Here is a 25,577-nt window from a genome sequence, read left to right as displayed (position 1 = left end):
GATGCTAGATAGGGAAGGGAGGCTGACAGGCACACAACACGGCTTCCGCAAAAACAGGTCCTGCCAGACAAACCTTGTGGAATTCTATGACAAAAAGATCTGGACAGACTATGGAAGTGGGCAGGAGACAACAGGATGGCGTTCAATGTGCATAAGTGCAAGGTCTTGCACTTGGGGCATAGGAATAGCTGTCATAAGTACAGGTTAGGTGACAAGTGACTGGAGAGCAGCACTTGTGACAGGGACCTCAGGGTGCTGGTTGACTGCAGGCTAAACATGAGTCAGCAGTGTGATGCGGTGGTCAAGAGGGTGAATGCCACCCTTGGTTGCATAGCCAGAAGTGTGGCTTCTAGATCAAGAGAGGTATTACTACCACTCTACACGGCTCTGGTGCGCCCGCAGCTGGAGTATTGTGCTCAGTTTTGGGCCCCTCATTATAGAAAGGATATAGCCAGGTTAGAGTCAGTGCAGTGTAGGGCCACAAGGTTGGTGGCCGGTTTGCAGGGGATGCCGTATGAGGCGACTGAGAGAACTGGGTCTCTTCAGCCTGGAGAAGAGGAGACTCAGAGGGGATATGTTGGCGACATGCAGGTATGTGAGGGGATGTCACATGAAGATGGGTAGAGACCTGTTCTCCCCTGCAGAGGAAGGCAAGACGCGCCCCAACAGAGCAAAGCTCAGGGAACCAAGGTTCCATTTGGATGCCAGGAAGCATTTCCTGACAGTTAGGACCCCGAGGGTGTGGAATGGGCTTCCACGAGAGGTCGTTGAGGCCCCATTGGTGCGGGTGTTCAAGGACAGGCTGGACGTCCACATGGTGGGCATGTCGTGAGCGGAGCCGGCTGGTGCCGGAGGTCAGACTAGATGGCCCGGGAGACCCCTTCTGACTTGCTCTGTTTCTATGGCTACCCATAGACATCATTGGGTGGCCAATATAGAAATCAGGTAGCCTATGCAATTAGAAGTAGAAGATTAGTTGTTGTTAGTCGCAAAGTCGTGTCCGACCCATCGCGACCCCATGGACAACATTCCTCCAGGCTTTCCTGTCCTCTACCATCCCCTCGGAGTCCACTTAAGCTCACACCAACTGCTTCAGTGACTCCATCTAACCATCTCATCCTCTGCCGTCCCCTTCTTCTTTTGCCAACTATTATTCCCAGCATTATACTCTTCTCCAGGGAGTCCTTCCTTCTCATTAGATGGCCAAAGTATTTGAGTTTCATCTTCAGTATCTGGCCTTCTAAAGAGCAGTCAGGGTTGATCTCCTCTAGGACTGACCAGTTAGATCGCCTTGCAGTCCAAGGGACTCGCAGGAGTCTCCTCCAGCACCACAATTCAAAGGCCTCAATCCTTGGGCGCTCAGCCTTCCTTATGGTTCAGCTTTCACAGCCATATATTGCAACTGGGAAAACCAGTTGAAGAAAACCAGTTGAAAAGTAGAAGATAAAGAAGCTGTATTCTTGTGCCAAAACAAGACTAGCAGCAGCTTGTGGTAGTGACCATGAAAGAAATATCAAAAATCAGAGTCATATTCGAAAAGATAGCTAACAGAAGCATAGGGCCAACATACCAGTTAAATAACATTCCTGCAGAATGTAAAGTTCACAGAAAGAACAGACCTGCCTTTCTGAACCAAATAGACCATGAAGCAGAAGTACTGTTGATTGAAACAAGGGACATTATTAGAGAAGAACTCAGAAAGACAATTCTTGTGGCAAAAAAGAAAGAAAAAGTGTAGATGAATGATAGAAGAAACTCATACAATTGCTAAGGATAGGTGAAAAACAAAAACAGAAGGTGGCAGAAATAGGGTCAGACTCCTGAATGCAACTTTTCAGTGACTATCATATAAAGACAAAAAGAAGTATAGCAGCAGCTAGTGCAAAGAATAGTGGAGAACAAGAGGAGAGGAAAAGCAAGAGACATCTTCCAGAAGATGCACAAATCAAAGGGATTTCAAACCTAGATTAGGAATACTGAAAGACCAACAAGGGAACATACTGTCAGACCAGGAGAAAATAAAGAGAACATGGAAACAATATATGGAAGAACCATGCAGAAGAGATAAAAGAGTGACAGATGTCATCAAAGATGAATCCTGTGAGGCAGAGCCTGTGATACTAGAAAGTGAAGTGAAGAATCTCACTCTATATGGAGAAGATATGCCTGTAAGGACCAGGATGTGGGCGGCAGCTGGGACCGGCAGAATGCCAGGACCAGGGTGCTGGTGTAGGACCAGGTCCTGCAGCTTAGTAGGGCTAGCAGCTGGTGGCATGGTCAGCAGTCCAGGGTCAGGGCTGAGGCAGCAGGCAGTCCAATATTATACAGGCAAGAGAGGGAGCACAGTCCAGGAACAGTTAGGTGGTCTGATGCCAGGGAAACAGTCATGTAAGGGTGGCCCAGACAAGAGCAGGCTAGAGCAGGGCAGGAACAACTTGGAGCAAGCAAGAGCACACAGGAGCAGGGCAAAGGCAGACTAGGGTGTGCAGCATCAGACTGGAGCAGGGCTTGAACACAAGAGAATTCTGAAGACCACTTGCATTGCTGTGGCAAAGACCAGCCGTGCCAGAAAGCCTTTTATGCTGGTCTTCAAGACCTCCAGCTGCACTGCTTAATTGCTCTTCAATTGCTCCCTGCAAGAGCCTGCAAGGGTACTCCTGGTTCTGCAGGTACTTGCAGGGTCACTCAGGCTCTGATCCTGATAATGCCTAATGTTCAAGCTAGATTCTGAAAGGAAAAGCACTCAAGATCATATCACAAATACATGTCGGCTACTGGAGTTCACCAAAGAATTTCAAGAGAAGGCCAACCCATGCTTTATAGACTACAGCAAACCTTTTCACTGTGTGAATCATGAGAAACTATGGATGGTTGTGAAAGAAGTAGGTGTACTTCTGCACTTGATTGTCCTGATGCAGAACTTGAATCATAGAAAATCTATAATTAGGGCAGAATATGGAGAAACAGAATAGTTTCCTATAGCCAAAGTTGTCAGTCAATATGTACATAAAATTTATGTTAAGGGAAGCTGGATTAAGATCAGAAGTAGAAGGCGTGAACATTGATGGAAGATGCATCAATAATTTAAGATATGCATATAATACCGCATTACTGACAGAAGCCGCAATATGATGAAATGACTTCTGATGAAATAGAAAAGCAGGAGTGCAGCTGAAGAATAAGAAAACAGACATGAAGACCACAGAAGAATTACACCGTTTTTAATGACAACAATGAAGAAACGGAAATTGCAAGAGATTCTGTATACCTTGGCTCCATCATCAATTCAAAGGGAGACCATAGCCAAGAAATTAGAAGAAGACTGAAACTTGAAAGGGCAGCAATGAAAGAACTAGAAAAGATTGTCAAGTGTGAGCATGTTTCACTGGAGAACAAGGGGAAGATCATCTGCACTATTATATTTCCAATCACAGTGCATGGGTGTGAAAGTTGGACAGTGAGGAAAGCTGACAGGGAGAAAATTGATGCATTTGAAACATGGTACTTGAGGAGAGCTTTGCGAATAACCTGGATTGACAGAACAATGAACAAGTGGGTCCTCAATCAAATCAAGACAGTACTGTCCCTGGAAGCAAAAATCATGAAACTGAAGCTGTTCTATTCTGGGTACACCATGAGAAGCGAAGACGCACTGGAGAAGTCATAATGCCAGGGTAAGTCGAAGGCAAAGGAAGAAGAGGAAGACCAACTATGTGACTGATTAATTTCACAAAGAAAGCTACAGCCGTGAGTTTATGAGGGTCTAGCATGGTTGTCGAGGTCAGGGCATTTTGGAGGACATTCATTTATAAGGTTGCCATAAGTCAGAGATGATTTGATGGAATGTAACAACCAATGTTTTGAAATGAATCTTCATAATTCATTGAATCATCATAATTTTAAATCTTCATAATTCAGTTGAATAGAAATAATTCATAACTTCAAAAACTGGCTAGGTAAAGCTTAGTCCCCCAACCCAATTAATCATGCGTTCAGCAACATACAGCAAAGGCTAAGTGAAAAGAGGGCAGTTGAGGATTGCAGACTTAAATGGAGACAGATCAAGCATTTTATGTTGTCTCTTATTTCAGAGGGAACTTAGACGGTAGACTGAAAAGGTGCAGCAGACATATAGCACAGCACCCCTACCAAATGGCATGTTTTGACTCTAGTAGCATTCCCTGGCTAGCCATGCTGTCTGGGGAATTTTGGAAGTTGTCAGACTTTTTTCCTGCCCAAATACGAGTAGCGTTGCATTTGTGGATTCTGAAATGATGGTCCAGACTCAGCAGCAGTTTTGATGGGTTTTAGTGCTTGCACTGCATATACTATTTCATAACTAGCCTTTATGCAACATACTGTTTGGGATGTATGAGGAATCTGTTTGATTGTTTTTGATCAGAATTTGCTCAGTTTGTGTTTCAAGGAAACAAATGCGAGATCAAATATAATCTGAAATTGCAATCTAGACATTTCTGAGTTGTGGAACCAAACAGTGTTTGAAAAGTATGCATGGAAACATCCATAGTTTTGAAAAATGCTCAAATGCACACTTTAATCAATAAGAGAAAACTGATATGTAAATTTGGGAAGATGCACATTTTCATCTCAAAAGAAAATGCTTGAAATGACATAGGGACATGAGTTGGAACAAGCATCGAAGTGCAGTGTGGAGAACCCTGAGGAGCTTGAGTTTTGCTGATTCTCGTGTCTCTACATTAAATACACCATTTGTCATTCAGTTTTCTTCAATACATCGTCATTTGGTTCTGTATGAAACACGACTGGTGACATAATTGACTGCTTTGGGCTACTAATAGTTCATTTGTTTGATATGGTCGAAAGGTTAGGCTACTATTTGAGAAAGAACACAAGCCAGATTTGCCACCTATACATTATGAATCAAGAACTCAGGGATACTTTCTTGTTATTAGCACATTCTTCAGGAAGGAAGTATGGGCAACTGTCATCTGATCTACATCCCTACTTGCAAAAGCAAGGCTTTATAAGGTTCATTTCACTGTCCAATCCTGCATCCTAACCAAACCTGATAATATCAGGGCTTGCTGAAATCACCATTACTTGTCATCTTTTCTATCTAGCTAATTTAATAGAATTAATCCTGCAGCCATTTGCTGCAGGCATAAAATGAATTTTTCCTGTCTTTGGTACACTGTAGATTGTTACTTAATTCTTATGCAGTTTAGCATAAGAATTAAGCTTTGATAATTTGTTGACACAACGTTTGCAGTTAGATCAATTAGATCTTGATTTAATCATACTTTCTTTTTTTGATGGTGTCCCATACTATAACACACATACAGGAAATAAATGAAAATACTGTGAAAGAAGTTTGAAAAAAACTTGTTGTCATAGCTGCATGGACACAAGCAGGGGAAAGGCTTGGGCTTATCAGCCTTTTTCACACAGGACAGCCATGATGGTTAATGGCTAGCACTGGATTTCTGTCTAGACTTTTATATGTGTGCATGTGTGTCCATGTGCACTCATGTAAGATGAGATTTGAAGCAAGGAAATCCCTCTTAAAGAAAAAAGATTAGAAATGAGACTAGTGCACATCCCTGTTTTCTGCACACAAGTTCCAAGATATTTTTTCAGTTGATGCTAAAAGTCAGCTTTGCTAACTGCGGAAGCACTGGATAGTAGGGTTCATAGAATCATAGAATAGTAGAGTTGAAAGGGGCCATGAAGGCCATGGGGTCCAACCCCCTGCTGCTGCAGGACACCAAGTTACGCCATCCCACTCAGACGGCTGTCCAGTTTCTTTTTGAATGTCTCTAGTGTGGGAGAGCCCACCACCTCTCTAGGCAGCTGGTTCCACTGTTGTATTGCTCTGACAGCAAGGAAGCTTTTCCTGATGTCCAGCCTGAATCTGGGTTGTTGCAACTTGAATTGATTATTCCGTGCCCTATACTCCGGCATCAGCAAAAAGAGATCTTGACCTTCCTCTTTGCGACAGCCTTTGAGGTACTTATAGAGGGATATCATGTCCCCCCTAAGTCTTCTCTTTTCAAGGCTGAACATGCCCAGTTGTCTCAGTCTCTCCTCACAGGCCAGTGTTCCCAAACACTGGATCATTTTTGTTGCCTTCCACTGGACCCTTTCTAATTTACCTGCATCTTTCTTAAATCTTGGTGTCCAGAACTGGACGCAGTATGGATGAACCCTTTTGAAATCCATCCCTCGAGCATCCACAGACATCTTCTTGTGCTTGGCCTGGTCCTACAAAGTGAGCCGAACCAAGGGGAAGTATGAAGATGCTCATGGACCCATGGGTGCACAACCAGCAACCTTCCCCATCGGGTGTGACTGTAGGATGTGGAAAGGGGGGCTGCAAGCAGTCACAACAACTGCCATTCCTGGCAAACAGCATTTTTACCCACTTGCTGCTGGCAGCAGTGCCATGTGCAAGACGGAAGTGCTGCAAGAGGGCATGGCGTCTGCCTTCCTTCTCCACTCACTGCTGGCTGTGGCCACATGCTGCATGTGGGTGACCATTCCTAGCCACCAGTCTTCCTCCCCAGCCACTGCTGCTGGTGGCAGTGGCAGCACACACAGGAAATGGGGTGCTGCAAGCAGGAGTGCTAGCCACCATTCCCAGGGCCCAGCCTTCTTCTCTTCTTGCTGCCTCTGCTGCCAGCTCACGGGAGAATGGGATGCTGCTTGCGCGCCACATGGAGCTTGATTCCTGGCAAGTGCCCACAAATGCTGATTGCTCTCACCATAAACTGCAAAGTGGCCCAGAGTCTAAGTGGCTTAGCCTGGGGAATCAGACAGATTCCCACCAGCAAATGGATTCCTCGCATATCCCTACTGCATAGTCTTATTGCAGATATTCTTAGTGCACAAGATGCAGTATCCCCACACAGACATGCAGTGTGGCTTATGCACAACCAATTAGCAGCAAATTAATTTCTGGGGGAAACCCAACAGGAGTTGGGAAGTATCCAGTTTGGGCTAAATCATCCCTAGTGGATGAAGGGGGAAATGTTTCTGATTGCTCAAATACAGGAGGGGAGGAAATAAGCCATTAGCAAGACACAATAACCAGCTGGAGAGAACGAAGTGCCAGAGCATAAATTGTATCTGACTGGAGAAGGGCACTGTGTCTGGTGTTTCTATGCAAATGCTAGAATCCTCATGGCCAAAATAGCCGACATAGGCCAGAGTTCCTGGTTTTACAGGAAAGTCTAGATATAGTAGGCATTAAGAAAAACTGGTAGAATGGAAAAAACCAATAGGACACTTTTCTCTCAATATAAACCATATAGGAAGAACAGTGAAGGGTATACTGAAAGAGCAATTGCGCTCTACTTTATGGATAACACAGAGTCCAGCAGACTGGATAATACGAAGTGTGCAGATGCCTCTGCAGAAGCACTGTGTGTGACAATTCTGGGCTCCAATGTTAAATTTGTCTTAGGAATACGCTAGTGTCATTACATCAGAATGCTCAGAGTGATTTGAAGATGGAGAATTAAATTAGGGAGGATTCAAACAAAGGCAGTGCTGTAATAATGGGTGACTTTACCCACACATTGACTGGATAAGTTGCAGAGAGGTTAAATGTTTCAGTGTTCTAAATGACAGTACCCTAAAGCAGTTGGTCATGGAAACAATAAGAGGGGAGGCAATCCTAGATTAAATCCAAGGTGGGGTTGTCCCGGACATAGTAGAGCATGTAAATATTATTGAGTCAATTGGAAACAATTGACCACAGTGCTATCAGATTTAAGATGCAGTTAGGTGGAAGATCGCTAAAGAGGTCAAACACAATTGCATTTGACTTCAAAAGAAGAAACATCTTTAAAATGAGGGAACTGGTAAAGAGGGGAGTCAAAACAATTAAATCACTTCAAAAATGCACGGACATTATGCAAAACCATAAAAACAGAGGCACAGATTGTGCTACCTTTCCTCACTTGAAGTCACCAGCATGGTTAACAAGTAAAGGAAGCTATGAGAGAGAAGTCTTCCTTCAAGAAGTGGAATTCTTGCCCAAAACCAGGAAAACAAAAAGTAGCACAAGCTTGTGCAAGGGGAGATGCACGCAGATAATAAGAGAAGGGGAAAAACATTTTGAGGAGCGTATTGCCAACAACATCAATGTCAACAATAAAAAAAATTCTTTAACTATATCAAAAGAAAGAAGCAAGGTAGAAAGGCTGGATGGACCAGTAGATGATGATGGAATTAAAGGAGCACTAAAGGACAATAAAGACATTGCAGAGAAGTTGAATGATTTTTTTTCATCAGTCTTCACAGCAGAGGCTGCAGAACAGATACATGTTCCTGAACTTAAGTATTCTGGAAGGAAGTCTGAGGAATTAAGGCAGATAGTATTAACAAAACATGAAATTTTAAACCTTATTGACAAGCTGAAAGCTAACAAATCACTAGGTGTCCATCCCAGAGTTCTCAAAGAACTCAAACATGAAATTGCTGAAATTTTTACCAAGATATTTAATATGTCCCTAAAATCAGCCTTTGTACCAGAGAATTGGAAAATGAGCAGTGTAACACCAATTTTAAAAGTGGATCCAGGGAATTACAGGGTGGTTAGCTTAATTAGCTTAACTGTTCTGGGCAAATTGGTTGAAAGCATCATTACAGATAAGATCAGAAAGCATATACAGGGACAAATCCTGCTGAAAAAAATGAGGCTTCTGCAAAGTTATGTCCTTTCTCACCTCTAAAAGTTCTTTAAGAGCATGAACAGGGATGGTCTGGTAGAAATTGTTTACTTGAACTTCCAAAGGGCTTTTGCTAACGTCCCTTCCCAAAAGCTCCTGAGCAAACTTAGCAGTCGTGGAATAAAAGGGGGTGTACTGTTATGGATCAGTAGCTGGTTAAAGAGCAGCAAGCACAGAGTGAGAATACATGCTAATTTTTCCCAGTGGAGGGATATAACCGGTGGGATTCTGTATTGGGACCAGTGTTTTTTAACTTACTCATAAATGATCTGGAATTAGGAGTATGCAGTGATGTATACAAGTTTGCTGAGAACACCAAACTATTTAGGATGGTTAAAACCAAAAGAGGTCATGAGGAAATTCAAAAGAATTTCTCCAGATTGGGGGAAAGACTATCAAACTGGCAAATACATTTCAATGTAAGCAGGTGTAAAATAATATATGTTGAGAAAAAAAATCTCAACTTCAGGTATAAACTGATGGGATCTGAGCTTGCAGTTATTGCTCAAAAAGGGGATCCCGGGTTGGTGGTGGACAGTTTGATGAAAATGTCAACCCACTGTGCAGCCGCTGTGAAAAAGGCAAACTCTGTGTTAGACGTAATTAGGCAAGGTATTGAAAATAATACTGACAAGATCATGCTCTGCATGTGCAAATCTTTGATGTAATTGTACATAAAATATTGTGTACAGTTCAGGTTGCCATACCTGAAAAAGTATACCACTGAGTTGGAAAAAGGGCAGAGAAGGGCAACTAAAATTATCAAGAAGTTGGAGGAACTCCTCTAAGAGGAACAGCTACAACAACTGGGATTGTTAAGCTTAGAAAAAAAGGCAAGTAAGGGGAAACATGATAGAGGGGTTTAAAATTGTGCATTGTATAAAGAAAATGGAAAGGGGGACATTTCTTTCTCTCTCTCCCCCTAATATTAGAATCTGAAGTCATCCCATGAAGCTGATTGGTGGGAGATTCAGGACAGATAAAAGGAAGTACCTCTTCACTCATCACATAGTTAAGCTATGAAATTCACTGCTATAGAAAGTGGTGATGACAAGCAACTTGGATGGCTTTAAAAGGGACTGGACAAATCCATGGAGGAGGAAGCTATCAGTGGTTCCTAGTCTTGCTGGCTATGTGCTGCCTTTTTTAACAGAGCCAGCATGTCTGTGCACATCAGTTGGTGAGGAGCTTGGGCAGGCGGGACTCGCATACCCATCCTGTTTGATCAATCCCATGGGCAGTTGGTTTGTCACTGTGTGCAATGGAACACTGGACTGAATGGACCACTGCTGTTGTCCAGCATGGTTTTCTTATTTCAAAGGCATCAGAAATATTTTGTCAGTGCTTCAAGAAAGATTGGTAAGAATGTGAGACAAGGAGGTTCTCACTAGTGTGTGTGTTGTTCATTATCCTCCTTTTCTGACAGTAACGAATACCAGATTTCAGAAGAACATGCACGAGGAACAGGGCAATTAGAGAGTGCTCCATCCCCTGTCATTTACTTCCAGCAGTCTGAGGTTCGGATCAGCTGTTTTATATAAATCCAAAGGAGAGTTTCAAAACCTGCTACCCAGGAGCCAGATCTGTCAATTACGTTACACTAAGCATCGTGGTGCTCTCTGAGCCCTGTATCAAAAGAACTGCCTCTTTAAACCAGCAGCTTTGGGAAAGCAGCCCTGCTGCAGGCTACTGAACTCTATAGGAAGATTTGCCAGCTGGGAGACTTCAAACGCCAGATCTATAGAGCTGCTTTTCTTCATTCCTGTGGGTGGAAAGGAAAGGAAGTCACTGCAGTTCAAGGGTGGCTGTCCTGTACTTATGGAGGGGCCCCTGACGGAAAAGCCAGCAACTGTCCCCAACAATCCATTTGGAATGTCAGGGGTGGGGTGGGGGCTCCTGATGAGGCACCAGGGGTGTGTGGAAGAGACTGAGCCCCTTGGAGACAGGGCGGGGGATTAACAGGCTTTGGATAGCAGTAAGGGAAAGATGGGGAAGGGGGCAGGCAACCTTCAGCACCCCAAGCTGAATGTGGTGACCAGCTGCATCCCTTTGCTTGCTGCTTCAGACAAACAGAAAGCACAAGAAGTGAACAAAACACTGTTAGGCTGCTAGACGTAAGCTGGTTGTCTGTGTTCGGCAATGAGGGTTGCATATTATGCAGGGCTGCTGAAGTTGCTGACTGTGAGTGGAATTAGTAGTTTCTGGGCCCAGCTGGAGGCAACCCAGCAAGTATCAGTTGGGAAGTCGTCATCTTTTTTCTTTTTTCTTTTTACAGCTTGTTCTGTTGGTGGGAAAGTATTAACTTGCTTCCTGCTTACCTTTAACTCCATGAAACTGGCCCATTAGATGCTTCTGTGTGTGACAGAGTGCATGCGTTCAGTACCAGCATAAAGCAGCTTTTCACAAAATCACTGCCATAAAGTTTACATAGAATGCCGAATTCTTTGCCTTTGATTGACTTGTGCCTGTTTTTCTATGTAACTTTTGGGACCAAAACCTGAATGCTGTGGGTCTGATCCAAAATAATGGTTTGCAGAAGTCTGCTCACTATGGAAGAAATGGACAAGGAGGTGATCGTGATTTCTCCTTTTCTCTGCAGCATCTCCCATGCCTCCTGAAAAGTCACCCTAGAATAGGGGATCCCTCCAGAATAGCTTGAGAGGTGATACAATGGTGTGCAGGGAAAGGGGGTGCCTCCTTGCCCCTCCTTCCAGTAGTGAATCTCTGTTGGCTCCTGATGCCTTTTATGAACAGAAAGAGCCCTTCCTAAATCCAACTTTGTACGTTCTAATATGGTGGCAGTTTCAAAGGACACTAGTTTCTCTCCTAAGTACACTTAAGAAATGCAGGCGCTTTCTCACTTTTACTAGATAATTTTGTCCTGGATTCCCATTAAGAATTCCCCCTAATGTCTGTTGCTCTCTGGAGTGTGTTGAGAAATCTTAGGGAACATGTAGCCATCCAGATAAGATTGAACTGCAGCCCCATCAGCCCTTGCCAGCATAGCCAATGGTCAGTGATGGCAGGAGCTGAAGTGGAATATCACTTGTTTTGCTTTGCTGTGCTAGGCGACTGGGCTTTTCTGGCTGCTGAATAGCTCATGAGAGAAGGGAAGAGTCAGGATTGCCCAGGGAGGTTCTAGGAGACGACCCACCTCTCTGACCCCTTAATGAAGAGTGTGAGTGATGGCAGTTTCTTGGAGGGCCTAAGCAAGTGAGAGAAGTGGGTGATTTATGATCCGTTCTCCCAAACTCTGTGTGCATGTGTGTTTGTTTAAAAAACAGTTGTAGAGGTTGCTAATTTTGATCAGCGCAGTGGTGATGGAAAAGGAGGCTTTCAGTCCATTCTCTCATCTAATTTTGCAGTCTAAATTGCCCCCCTCCCTAGGCTATCCCTGCAGGAGGAAAAAAAAAAAAAAAATCAAAGGCAAATCAACTGTGTCTTTAGACAGGAAACTTGTGTAACTCCCAGCACACCCCAACCAGCTTGGCTGGATGAGTAGGAGGACTTTTAGCTGCCTAAGGATGCATGGAACTGTGTCCTAACTGTATTTTTTGCAAGTGGGTCTACTTTGAAAAAGAGATTTAAATAAAAAGCAGTGCTGGGGAAAGTTAAACTTGTCATCCTCCAATGCCACTGCCCTCCCTCTCATGGCTAATTTGAATGCGTATGCTTTTAATGTGGGAAGTCTGGTCTGCAGTCACATCTCTTACGTCATATCTGTTTAGCTTGTAAACCGAGATCCATTCTGTCTATAGGAAGAAAAAGGAGCATTTCCATGGAAGCTCTGTGCTGTCATATTTGGCATTTGTTTAAAATTTTATTGACCTAGGAACTGAAGGTTGCACTAGTGATGCTACAAGTAGCAATTGTAACAGCTAGTGCCTTCCACTGATTACTCATAAGAGGGTGAGAGTGAAGCAAGGTCAGCCTTTGGCCTGTATGTTGAGCCCCTGTCTTCATGACCTCCAAATTCCCATTCTCCTGTCCCCAGAAGGCCCCCAAATGTACCTGGAGCAGGAGAAGGAGAAGGGAAAGGTGTAAGCATTGACTTAGGTGACTGTCAGGGATCTGCGGAGTTACTTGTTTGCAAATAACCTTGTAGGATCCTGATATTGACTTGGCTCAGTGCTTACACCATTCTCTGATGTTTTTGCAACTGAGGCAGCTCCTCAATGGAGCATTGCATTCCCACTAAGGAGAGACGGGGGCAGCATGTCCCAGCATGCTTTGTGAGAACAGAATGCCAATCATGTCCATTTCTCTGGTGGGCACAGGGTGACATGTAGTTCCTGTGTTTTTCTTGGCAGGGACATGATGCTTCACCAAACACCCTACTATTCCCTTTGCTGCTGCCCCTCCTCCTTTTCTTGCCACAGGTAAGTTTGAGGGCCCTCTGGAGGCAGGCAAGGGGGAATAAGGTGCCAAGCATCCACAATTTTGTGTGCCGTGCCTGGAGCACAAACAGAGGATTGAAACCCGTTGGGAGCCAACAAAAGAATGCTTTTGTGCATCCTTAGTAAGCAAAGAACAGGATGGGGAAGATCTAATAGAGGTCTTGCAGAAATGGGGATACACATTTGAAGTACAAAGTACAACTTTTTGAAGGGGTTTTTATTGTGCAATTGCCCTGCTCCATTCACGGTATTTTATGGTGGTCCAGATATAGTCCTCTTCCACTTTTAACCAGAAAAAATCTGCTAAAGAGGAAAAGATGGAATAGCTGCACATTTGATTCAGAGCATGGAATGAGACTTTGCAGCAAGTGCCAACTGTGCCCCAACCAACACCAACCATAGTGGTTCCAGTGATGCAACCTTACCCCTGCATGTCAAAAAGAAACTGGACAGCTATCTGAGTGGGATGGTGTAAATTAGTGTCCTGCAACAGCAGGGAGCTGGATCCGATTGCCTTCATGGCCCCTTCCAACTCTCCTATTCTGTGAGTCTATGAATATTGTGTTCCTAGGATCATGTATTGCATGCCCACTAGCAGTATACAGTATACAACAAGTATGAGTACATGGCAAAGACTGACTGGAAATAAAACAGATATAAAACCCAGAAATGTTAGAAAGCCTCTTGGTGAATATTTTAAACTCCCAGGACAAGAAGACTTCGGGATAGTTGGAAAAGGAAGCAGCAGAGCAGGATCTCAGACTAACACTTAACTATATCCATCTAGCTTGCACAGTAATTGTGAGTTTTATGCACATTACAGAGATAAATATTAATAGTTATCCAGTATGTTTGCATGCTATGCCTAAAGTAGATATCTCTTTTAATGAAATAGAATGTTTGCTGCCTATCGGCCAAGTCTGTCTTCCCCACCTTGCTTTTCTATCCATTCAATCTGATGAAGTAGGTTGCTTCTAGATGGATTCCATGTTCTGAATCAAATTAAGGTTTTGTCTTTAATTTCTGATTGTTGAAGCTTAGAGGGTTTCCCCTCAATTGCATTTGTGTTGGTAGGACCATTCTCAAGAATTGTTTGTACATTTCCCTATAATTCAGTATCGAACGTTTAGCTGGGAACTGTAAGGGATTACCGGTGTTGTTCTGTTCTATTCATTATGCCAAGTGCTTCACAGGAATATTTAATCCAAAGGAATTGATCTGGCTTTTGAAAGCACTGCACCAGAACTGTATTTCAGATTAAGGAAGACTTCCCTTAGTTTGTCTAGTTTTTCATCATGATTATGCTGATCTGTGATTGTTGCGAATGGCTTGGCTGTATGTACACAAAGGAGGGTGAAGAATCTTTTGTGGTAGAAGGGACAGATTTTACTGGAACAATGCAACAGAATCAATCAAATCACACGGCTGTACCCTGCCTCTTTCTCTGATGTTATTAGCACCACAAGCACACTGCCATTTTACCTTTCTCTGCGCAAGACCGAGGCACAGAAGTCCGTGCCTCTCTCTTTATTGAGAAAGGGACTCTTTTGATGCTTGGAGGAGTTGCTCTGCCAATAATTAGTTCTGGCCTAGCCTGGGAATCACCCATCATTAGCTCTCTCCTGGCCTGGGAATCACCAATCACTAAGCAGCCAGGGCTTCTCACACTATGAATCCATGATAGGTCCTCAGAGGGAAAGTCTGCAAGTTGGATTGTGAGTATCTTTGGCCAGATCCTGCTTGCCAGGACCTTTCATGTAAGATCAGGATAGACACGTCTGGCAGGGAAGCTGAGCCTGGTTCCCATATCAGGGAACAGAGCAGGAGGAGCAGGAAAGTGTCTGCCATGAGGGCTTGTTGCCCCCACCCTGCTTCCACCACTGGATTGTGCCCTGAACCCTGTTGCCGCTGCCCTGCTTCCACCCTGCCCCATCAGACCTCGGCAAGCTCTCAGGAACACATGGCCCAGTTTCTTTCTACTACGCGGCTCTCCAGTGGCAGTGGCTGCAGCACCAGCAAATCATAATGATAAGGGGAGGGCGTGTGTGACAGGGTTGGGGGCACAATGCCATGGATGGGAAGGGGTACAATGCAGTGACAGCGCATTATCTCCAACCTCAGGTGGCAAGAGAGCTTGTGCCAGGGCTGGAAGAACAATGTTGTAACTTTTGAAATCCAGGTAGCTGCCCTGAAAGAGCCTAAAGCAAGGGTGGCTTTGGGGAGAAAAATCTAGTGGGAACAAACACATTTGGCCTTTTATAAGCAGATTATCAGAAAGAGATCCTTACAGGTGGGACATTCTCAGTATTGCTGTTTTAAACCAGTTGGAAGAAGGCATTACATCTAGGGGCCTTCCCTCTGGGATGTGGTGGTGGTTTTGGGCAGAGAACGTGGAAGCCTGAGTACTACCATATATTACCCTTCTTATCTTCTCCTTTCCATTATCTCTTGTGGTTTCTGCTTTGTTTGAGAGCCATGGCAAGATTACAGTACGGGGTGTTATGCCGGCAGGATACTACAGAGAACTTCAACATTCACTGGAGTAGTTCTGAGAAATTAGCATCAATAACCACCTGAATGCAGATGTGCTGAAGAACAATGGTAGATGAAATTCTACTCTGGTGCCCCTTTTATACTGTGGAGCAGACGTGTACAGGATAGAAATCAGATTGTTTGGAGTAACTGACGCGGGTTTGCTGGCATATATTTAAGTGGGCTTTGATGTGCAGTTCAAACAATATGTCCTGGCAGACCAAAATGATCTTGGATACATCTCTCAGGAATGCAGTTTAGCTTTATTATGGAAATATTTTCTTCAGTTAGGGATTTTACTTTCTCAGTTAGCCCTCTGGGGCTCGGTGCATTTCTTTGAAGCAAGGTGTAGATGTGCCTGAAACTTTCCCAGGTGGGGAAGTGGCAGGATTACCTTGTTGCATGTCCATGTCAAATAATGCTGAATAACTCCTTCTGCATGGTTGCTCCTGGCTTGCTCTTACAGGGGCGCTGTGGGTGTGCATTGTGTTAAACCCACACTGCACGCTGGAAGAGAAGGCATGCTGGCTGCGACAGCTCCGGAAGTGGGGAGATATGGATGTTTGCCCGCTGGAGGATGGGAATTATGGCAATGAACTTCCCAACATCACTAGTGCACTTACTCAGAGCTCCAGTCACAGGCAAAGTAAGTTGAAATGAGAATGTTTTGTCTTCTTCCATGGAACCTTTTCCCCACTGGATATCCCCAGCCTTGCAGCAAGCAGTTGAAAGAAAAAAAAACCAAGACGATCCCAGCTGTGCCTGAGAATAATGCTTGTTCAGATGAGTGATTACCTCTATTGTTGCCTCTGCATGTCAATTGATAGATTCCTTTATGGAGGTATTTGAATGATGTTTTCAGTAGGGAGGCACATGGCTCTACCAGCAGGAGCTTCTTACCTTGTTTGTGCCTTGTGTAAGATGTATTCTGATTAAAAGAGCCAATTAAGCAAAAATTGCTGAAGTACAAATGTTAGCATTTTTAGAATGCTATAAATCTTGTTTTCTTCTTTTCTCTGTTTCTCTGGTTGCTCATCTCAGCTTTCTCTCTGCACTTCTCCTCTCTCCCTCTTGCTCTCTCCTCTTCTCTTTGGTGCTTACTTGCTAGTTTGGGGTCATTGGAGGCAGATATCCAGGGATATACGGGCACTGCTGTAACTTGGGTTGCCTTACATGCCAATATAAATATCCCCCCGCAAAATATAATCAAGAAAATTAAACAAGTTCTACTCAGCTTATCTGTCTCTTCAGTAATTCCTTCTACTGGGCTATCTTGTGCTCAGTCTCAGTAGTGTAACTTGAACTTCTTTGTATATGCAGTGGTATATTTTGCCATATTTTGCCCTTATATGCTGTGGGCTAAAAGGCCCCTGATGTTTGTTGTTGGGCAACTATGCAGACTTGCACATTGCAGAAGTTATAGCAGTGTTAGAGCTTGGTATTTTCAAGTGCAGAGTTTCCTAAGCCTTTGCTTATCAGTAGTCAAAGTAGAGGACATGAACCTGAGTTAGTAGTGCCCTTTTTTGAAAGGAAGTGTTCTTGGTGCTTCTGGATGTTGTTTGCATTAACAGTGCTTTTTGCTAGATTGATTTATACCCCACCTTTCCACCAAGGAAATGGCACTCAATACAGCTAATAATGAGAAGAACCAAAATTCCTGTCAGAGGAAGGAGAGGAAAGAGGGAGACAACTGAGCATCCCCCTAAGGAAGCTCTAGGTCCTGGGAGCAGCCCCTGAGAAAGGCCTTTGAGTTCTGTGCCCCCCTATATTCCACTTGCTCTCTCTCTCGTGCCCCTAAGCTCAGTTCTGGTGGGGAACAACTCAGTGGAGAGACTCACTGTGGCAAAATGGATATTTAGCCAGACCTATGTGAAAGGTCAGAGAAGACCTTAGAATACACTTGGACATGCGACATGTTCTTTTACTTATAGGCTCTTTAGCAAGGCCGAGACGCACAGTGTTCACTCGTGCCATCGAAGGTTGTGATCTGCACTGGCAGGATAGTCACCTTCAGCGGATAATCAGCAGTGACTTCTATATTTCTCCCTCTTACCAAAGGGATGGAGAGGGCCTTCTCTTCAACTCGCAGGGGCAGCCATTGTGGCTGGGTAAGCTGTTACTTTTCTTGACAATGGCTATAATCCAGTATGCTGATGGAGGAAAGTTGTGTTTGCTTAAGAAAAGGCTGCAAAAATTATCCTATCATGATAGAATAATAATAGCACACATTTGAATATGTGGTCATTTTCTAGGAAAGAACATTGACTCCTCTTTCAGAACCTGAGAATTCGAGGCATTCATAGCAATATTCCAGTGCCTATGGGGTGCCTTCCTCAAAGGCTTACTTCTGGCTATCAAGAGCAGTTGTTGCTGCACTGTTCAGGATATTCACATCCAGGAACACCATACTATCTTGCCAGACTGATCCAACTGCACAAGCAACCCAAGTGGCAATATTTTAAGTGAAGCAAAATCAGATTTGATGGGTGCATTTATTGGATCCAGTGGCTGTGGCCGAGTCTCTTTGGGGCCAATTGATTTGTGCCGCAGCTAGTTGAGGCCACCTCTGCATCCTGTTCCTTGGTCCTCAGTTATTTACCTCGATTCTTTCTTAACTTGCTAAATTCTTGCAGAAGGTATTGATAGTGCACATTGCAATTCTAAAAGGTTGCTGTTTTGCCTCCTGCACTTTTCTCGGAGCTCCCCCTAGAGGACTCTGGAAGCACTTGGAATTGCTTCTGATTTGCTAGAAATGTTTGAATGATAAATTCAGAGAAAGAGGTCTTACTCCATGTGACAAACAAACACTAGAGATAAATTTTTGGAAATGTTTGAGCCTTTCCTCAGGTCATCTGTAGACTTTATTAGCATTTGCTCAACATTGAAATCAGCTGAGGAGTGGAAGAAAGATGAGGAAAGAGAGTATAGCTACATTTAAGGAACTAGCAAAAGAAACTGCCTTTGGAGATGATCCTCATCCTGTATAGAGATATTTGTAGAGGAGCAGAACCTGGGTGGCTTTTCATGCAGCGTGTCGTCTGTTCTTCCTTATGACTTCTCCCTTGGAGTCATAATCCTCTCAGCGGTACTTGTGACTTCAGGTAGAGGACAGCCAGTAGGAACAGATGAATGTCTGTGTCACACAATTGTGCTGCACAGAGGGGCAAGCTGTTTTCCAGTAAGCAAGTCTTTAAGAAAAGCACAAAATACTCACTACATGCAAGAGCACTTGCAGTGAGGCATTCAAGAAGCTGAGCCCAAGTCTGTAATAATTACAGGAAGAAATGTAAATATTTTCCTGACAAAAAGACATGAATGAAGGGGTGATGTGAGGGTAGTAGCCACTGTAGCCTTTTCTTTGAATGCCCAGATGACACTGGATCTGGGGACTGTCTTATCCCCTCACTAACAGGAAATGTACACAAAAAACATAGCATCTTATTTCCCTTGGAAATCTGGCATGTCTGAGGCAAGGCTAGGCTAAAACCCTTGCTTTACGTGGGAGCTGTCCCTGCTTGTGGAAAATTTACTTCTCACGGAGGACTCTGGAAGGGCTGTACCACATAATATATCTGTATGTGTATTTCAGTGCTATGAAAGAACCAAACAAAAGAGTAGAATTAGAATTCTGTGCTCCTAATGTCAGTTGAGTTATTTCTCTTCCTTTGTCTATATTTTGAGCTTAATTGTATACTGTGGTTGAACTATGCCACAGAGCATGTCCCTACAGCCTGTGCCCGTGTTGATGCCCTTCGTTCACATGGATACCCCAAGGAAGCACTCCGTCTCACTGTAGCTATAATCAACACCCTGCGATTGCAACAGCAGAGGCAGCTGGAGATATACAAGCATCAGAAGAAAGGTATGGATTAGCCTGTTGTTGCGTAGGCTTCATGCCAATCCTGCAGGTGACCAGTAGTGGTTGCCTACTTGGTGGATGGCTTTGGTGCTGTTTGCAGCACAGCTGTGCCAAGTTGTAGTTTCCTACATCTTTTCTGGATAGTCAGAAATTGAATGCCCCAACCACATGTTGGTCTTAGAGCAAATGTATCCAACATTTTTAATGAGACAGTTGCCCATGCAGTGAATGTATGCATGTGTGTGCAGACACATATATAGCCGTCTTGCTGTGAGATTATGTTAACCACTGTTCTTGTCGTAGCACAAGGTAAGATGGGGTTTATGCTGCCCCAACACTTGAAGCCTGACAGTGGCCACCTCAGCCTGCTTAATGGTAGGATCAAGCTGGTTGTGATGGAGGAGCAGAGCACAAATGCACCCTGTAGAAAGGCAGCCCCATCATTGCAGAAGTGCTGGAAGTGTCCATTGTTCTCTGTTGGAGCCAGAGAAGATGCCTCGAATGGTAGGAAGGCAAGACAAATATAAATAAATAAATAAATAAATATTGAACGATTTCTCTTCTATTCTTCCTGCTCCAGAACTGCTGCAGAGAGGAGCGACCACTATCACAAATCTGGAAAGTTGGGTAGGGCATCCGCTCAATCCCATTGGCTGCTTATTTCTCACATTGACCGAAGCATGCCGAGTAGAAGACGAGAACTGCCTTGAAATTTCAGGTAGGAGATTCTGAGAACCTTGGATTGTCAAACACTGAGTACAAAGCAGAACTGTTCTGTTCTTTTGCCTCCATTTTAGCACCATCTACAAGCTGCTGCTGCTGCTGCTGAACTGATGGCTAAGAATAAGCATTGTTCAAAAACCAAAAGATAAGAGAGTCCCCCATCCCTGTTCACAATCTAATAGATACAATACAAAAGGGGAAAAAACAGGGAGAGGAGAGGAAGGGAAGTCCTTCTCTGCTGACGGGTGGGGACACGCTGGACTCCCCCACCTTTTTTCATGCTCTTCCTGGAAGGCAGGGGGTACAGCTTCCAAGTTGCCCTTGGTCTCTGGGTTGGTGGATGGGACCAGAGCATGATGCCCTTCAGTTCTAGCATGCATTAATCAGGAACTTTGGACTACAGTTATAATCTGTAGAGTCAGCACAGGATATTCATTTAATCAATTAATTTGTATAAAAGCCACCTATTAGCATCATGCTCCCTGGGCAGCCATTACAATTTATGTACGATATCCTGATTGTCAATACGTATTCTGCGTGGCTGGCTTCCTCTTGTGAGCACAAGACATCCCATAGGAGAGGTAGCAGGACAAGCCTTTTTCTTTTGCAAAGGATGCCAAAGTGGATCCCAAAATAATGCCAGCTTGCAGACACCTTTTGTGTTACATTGCTTGTCGCCCAAGGGACCCAAGTGCTCCTGTGGTACTCTTTATGATCTCCATGCAGTGCAGTCCTTTGTGCAGAAGTTGCCGGTCTGGAGTCAATGAGTATGTCCATGCAACTGAACCAGCATATTTGGGCCCTTGAGCCACACCAAGAAATAGCCACTGGGTTGGCTCCTAGGGTCTCTTATTTAAGCTACAGTGGGTTGCAGTGCATACTGACAGCCATCGTGAATATGCACATTGTGGCAGGCAGTTGCTGCAGCTTATCGCAGCACAGATGACACAGAGACAGTCCTTGGGTTGTGGGCGGTTAGCTAACCACAGCAGTCACTCACCCTTGCTCAGTTTGCATGTCATGGTGAATCCTCAAAGTGGCTGCTGGCACACACCTGAACCCACTATAGCTGAAGCAAACAATGGTGGGCCACTGCATTGTGGACAGGCTAGAACTAGACCAGTAGCAAGGATCAGACTGGATCCTGGAAGGAGGTGGGAGGCAAGCGTGACATGGGGACTTCTCTACCATCCTGCTGGTAACTCTCTTCTCCATCAGATGCTGGTGACCCGAAGCCTCCAGTGTATCAACACGTGCCAGTGGCCAATGGCACTCCTGAGAATGGGGAATCCTACCTCTCCCTAGCTCTGGAAGTAGCACTGATGGGAATGGGGCAGCAGCGGGTGATGCCCGAGGGCCTTTATGCTCAAGACAAAGTGTGGCGGAATGAGGAGCAGATTATTGCCTGCCTGCAGGAGCTGGAGCTGGATGCCGTGCTGGTGCAGACACTACGCAAGCAGTGCATCCTGCTCCTGGAAGGTGAGGGGACTGAGGTGCCTTATCCCCATCAGGGATGGATGTTCAGAGAATTCAAATGGAACAATGAGGCAGCAGTGCATGTCCTGCTATGGGAAAGAGGGGGGTTGTTTGTGTCACAGTTAGAGGGAAAGAGTGCACTGTTTTGGGAAGAGCGAGACAGTGTGGATGTTCTTTTTCCCTAAGTTCTGGGAATAGCACACACAGCTCATCTTGCATTTTCACAATTGCTGCCAGCATACCTTTTCTCCCTCTCTGTCACTGCTGCTTCTGCTGCTGTTTTACTGAAAAGGAAGCATTTGCAGTGATGCCTGCAACTTATCTGCCCCAAGGCTCTCCTGCTGCAGATGCACTGAACGAGAGGGGTAGCCCAGGGAGCGCCTCACTCTGCCTGAGCCAAGGCACTGCTTTTCCCCTCCACTCCAGCTGCATCAAAGCCCGACATATTCACACTTCTGCATTTCCCCCTGAAAATCAACAGAGGGTGGAGGAGCAACAGCCATGTGGGGGACAGAGAGTGAATGGAGAGTTACCCCTTAGTTTCTCTTACTAGTGATGGTGTTTGAGTTCAAAGCACTGGAAAAGAGGGGAATAGAAGCAGCGTTTCAGTGTCCTGCGGAGAGAAATTGTCCCTCTGGGCCCTTTGTGTCCATGATGTTTGGGCCTCTGGGCAGAGACCCCACCAATGGTGTCTCCCCTGACCCATGGAAACTTAAGTTCTCAGGTCAAAATCCTTAATACAGAAAGGAGACCAGCAGGAGAGTACCTGCCATGCCCACAGAACTTCCTCTGCTGAAATCCTGAGGCTGCATTTGCAACACAGATACTGAAATGGCTCTGCTTTTGCTTAGGTGGCCCCTTCAGTGGCCTTGGCGAGGTGATCCACCGAGAAAGCGTGCCCATGCACACCTTTGCCAAGTTCCTGTTCTCTGCCTTGCTGCCCCACGATGCTGACCTAGCCTACAAACTGGCACTGCGTTCCATGAGGTTGGTACCTCTTTCCCCACGTTTTTCCATAAAAAAGCAGCTTGTGATGCAAAATGAAAACTTCAGGATGTTTTTCTAAAGCTGTATTTTAAATCCTTCTGTTCTAAAATGTCTTTAGCATCCCAATTGTTGCAATATTTTCCTGGCAGAATTATAAAGAAGTTGCACACACATTACTTTTTTAATCTGCAAAAACAAGGTTACTGATTAGCAGGTGCTGTTGGTCTGTTTCATTAGTAAGCTTTGATTCAATACTTAGCTTTTGGAAAGCAGCGATATTTTAATCTAGACAGCATCCTGAAATTTCAGTGACCCTAGTTGTTCCAGTATCTTCACTATGGATTTGAGGCAGAGCCTATGCCAAGTGGTGGTGATGGCAAATACAGAACTGGAGCATTGTAAATTAGTTTTTGAATGCTCCCTACATGGGACATGTTTACTAAAGAGTAGTTGCATGTTGCTTGGTTTATTGCTGTTCCAGCTAGATATACAGAGAATTAGAAAGGGTAGGCAGGCTGGGAACACATAGGCTTGGCTACTTTGCTTCTGGGTTGGCAAATGTGTCATCCTTATCTTCAAGGATGTAAAAATAAATGCAGGAAACCATCAGGGACTGTATTAACTGTGTGTCTTTGCATTAGCTCTGTCTCTGGAGTGGGGAGAAAGAAGAATTCTGGCTTCCTGTTCCTTGGATTTCCAGGGCCTCTAAATTAAAACATTATGACCAGGTAGCTCCAAACTGTGGCAAATGCCTGTGAGCAAGACACACATGCACTCACACATTTATTAAGTAAAATCCAATGACTGCCATGCAATCCTGCTTGGTCCTGACATGAAAGCACAAAAAGGGTTATTTTCTAAACTCACTTTTTTCTTTTACAATTTTCTAAGTCACTCCTTAAATCTCCAGAGGCCTTTCAAGTTTGTTCAAGGCTGGTTTTGCATCTGTATGTTGAAGAAACCTTTCAAAGGTTTCTGACAAGGCTCTCCACTGACATGCCATGGGAAAATGCGACAGAGAAGTTCTAAACCTTCTGTTGGTAGGTGGGTATCCTTGTCTGATGTCATGTTGCTGCTTTGGTTCCTCCTAGACTTCCTGTTCTGGAAACAACTCCTTCAAGTGATGTCACACATTCTCACCATCTGGTTTCAGTGGTGCCTAGTAGGTACCCACGTTGGTTTACTCTGGGACACTTGGAATCACAGCAGTGTGAGCTGGCTTCCACCATGCTGACAGCAGCCAAAGGTGGGTAAAAAAGCTTCATGCACAACTGAACACCACAATCTCTACATCAGCCTTCCCCTGCTTGGTGCCTTCCAGATGTGTTGGATCGCAGCTCATGGCATTCTGAGTTGCAGTCCAGCATGTTTGAGGAGCACTAGGCTGGCAAAAGGCTGTTCCAGGTAGATTGCTCACCAACAAATATTCAGTCAGAAGACTGTAGATGCCTGTTGCAGTGCAGAGTCCCAGAGGCTGCTTTTACTAGGAGTTGTTTCATATCACAGGACTTAAACATCAATGAAGAAAAGTGAGGTTTGTCTACTTGCATGTGTGCATTCATGGACAGAGGTATACAAAATAAACTTGGATATCTTGGGAGGGAAAAGAAGGATGGAAATGAAGGGAAGGCAGAAAGCATGCACTGTTTACTAGCTACATCCTATCAAAGGTTTTTGAATGCTATGCACCGCCTTGGAGAATGAGAATACCAAACTGCAGGCATCTTTTTGTTGGTCTGTACCAAAGAATTGAGCTGCTGAGAAGGAAATCTTCTGCTCAATTTATCCACAGAGAGAACTGAACTTTTGCCATTGAAGAGTCCTTCTGTCTGTGCTATGCACAAGGTACTCTTTGGCCAAAACAGTTTCTCTCCTTGGTGGATGGTGGGATCCCTAAGGACAAAGGTGTGTTCCCACATGGTAATGAGAAGCTGCTGGGTACAGGATGTGGTTCTGTGTCCACTCTGATGGTTGCTAATACTGGAGAAGGCAGGCTGCTGGGGCCAACTAGATCTGGTTAATGACTTGTTGCTGCTTCCCAGGCATACTTTAAGCCATGCCTTGCGGCACACAGGCTGTCTCCCCCACCCCATTATTCCACAGGATTGCCTACAGACAAACTCTTGCCTGGAGATTTAGAGGAGAGTGATTGTCTTAAACTAAGGAGAGTCACAGTGTAATAGCTTGAGTGCACCTCACATTACAGGTCATAGATTGATTCCCATTTATGTGCCCTGGCTAATTGGCCAAAGTGCCTTTACTGGATTCAGTGCCAGCTTTTGGCTGTGTTCCTTATTAGGGCCACAGTAGCATGCATACTGCTCTAAGAAAAGCAGTCACACTCAGTAATCACTGAGTTTTGATGATCTGTATCAGATGCCCAGTGTGGCATAGTCATTGTTTCCTACAGAATCTGCCCAATTCTCTTAGCTGATAGAAGCTCCTCCTGGTAGATGGAAATCGGCACTGTCTGCATTCACGTTCTCCATGTGAGGCACTTGGCAATGGATCTCTCTGGCTAGGTTCAGACAGCACAAAAACCAAGGGTGGTTTTGTTTTGTTTTTTTATTTTATCATTGCAGATCTTTTGTCTTGTCTGAAACAGTTGTGCTATTTCACCGGGTAACTTTGGTCTTTAGAAACCATGGTAATAAACAATGATTTATTCTATGGTTTTGCTATACTGCCATGGCTTACTGTGTTGTCTGAACCCAGGATCATGGCTACCATGGTCCTGGCATGCAGCTGTTACAGGGTCCTTTGCAAAGAGTGGTAACTGCAGAAGCTGCTCCAGCCATGCAGCCTGTATGTATGGGCCAATGAGGAAGAGGCAGGTAGCATAAGCAGGGAATATGATGCACCTTGGAATGGAATGCTAGGCACTGAAAT

General features: G+C 44.5%; 1 protein-coding gene across 1 annotated transcript in view; it reads left to right on the top strand.

Annotated features, from left to right (window-relative positions):
* Positions 1–25,577, top strand: part of ZSWIM5 (zinc finger SWIM-type containing 5) — a 62,135-nt gene that overhangs the window by 31,824 nt on the left and 4,734 nt on the right. The window contains exons 4-10 of the mRNA XM_044441890.1: positions 16,110–16,289; positions 17,575–17,751; positions 19,359–19,505; positions 20,083–20,220; positions 21,444–21,704; positions 22,553–22,688; positions 23,780–23,934. Of these exons, the coding sequence (XP_044297825.1) occupies positions 16,110–16,289; positions 17,575–17,751; positions 19,359–19,505; positions 20,083–20,220; positions 21,444–21,704; positions 22,553–22,688; positions 23,780–23,934 (1,194 nt within the window). The remainder of the gene's footprint in view (positions 1–16,109; positions 16,290–17,574; positions 17,752–19,358; positions 19,506–20,082; positions 20,221–21,443; positions 21,705–22,552; positions 22,689–23,779; positions 23,935–25,577) is intronic.

Source organism: Varanus komodoensis, unplaced genomic scaffold (assembly GCF_004798865.1).
Source record: "Varanus komodoensis strain SLA01 unplaced genomic scaffold, ASM479886v1 scaffold1, whole genome shotgun sequence".
Classification (NCBI taxonomy): Eukaryota; Metazoa; Chordata; class Lepidosauria; order Squamata; family Varanidae; genus Varanus; species Varanus komodoensis.
This window is presented reverse-complemented; position numbering and strand designations above follow the sequence as displayed.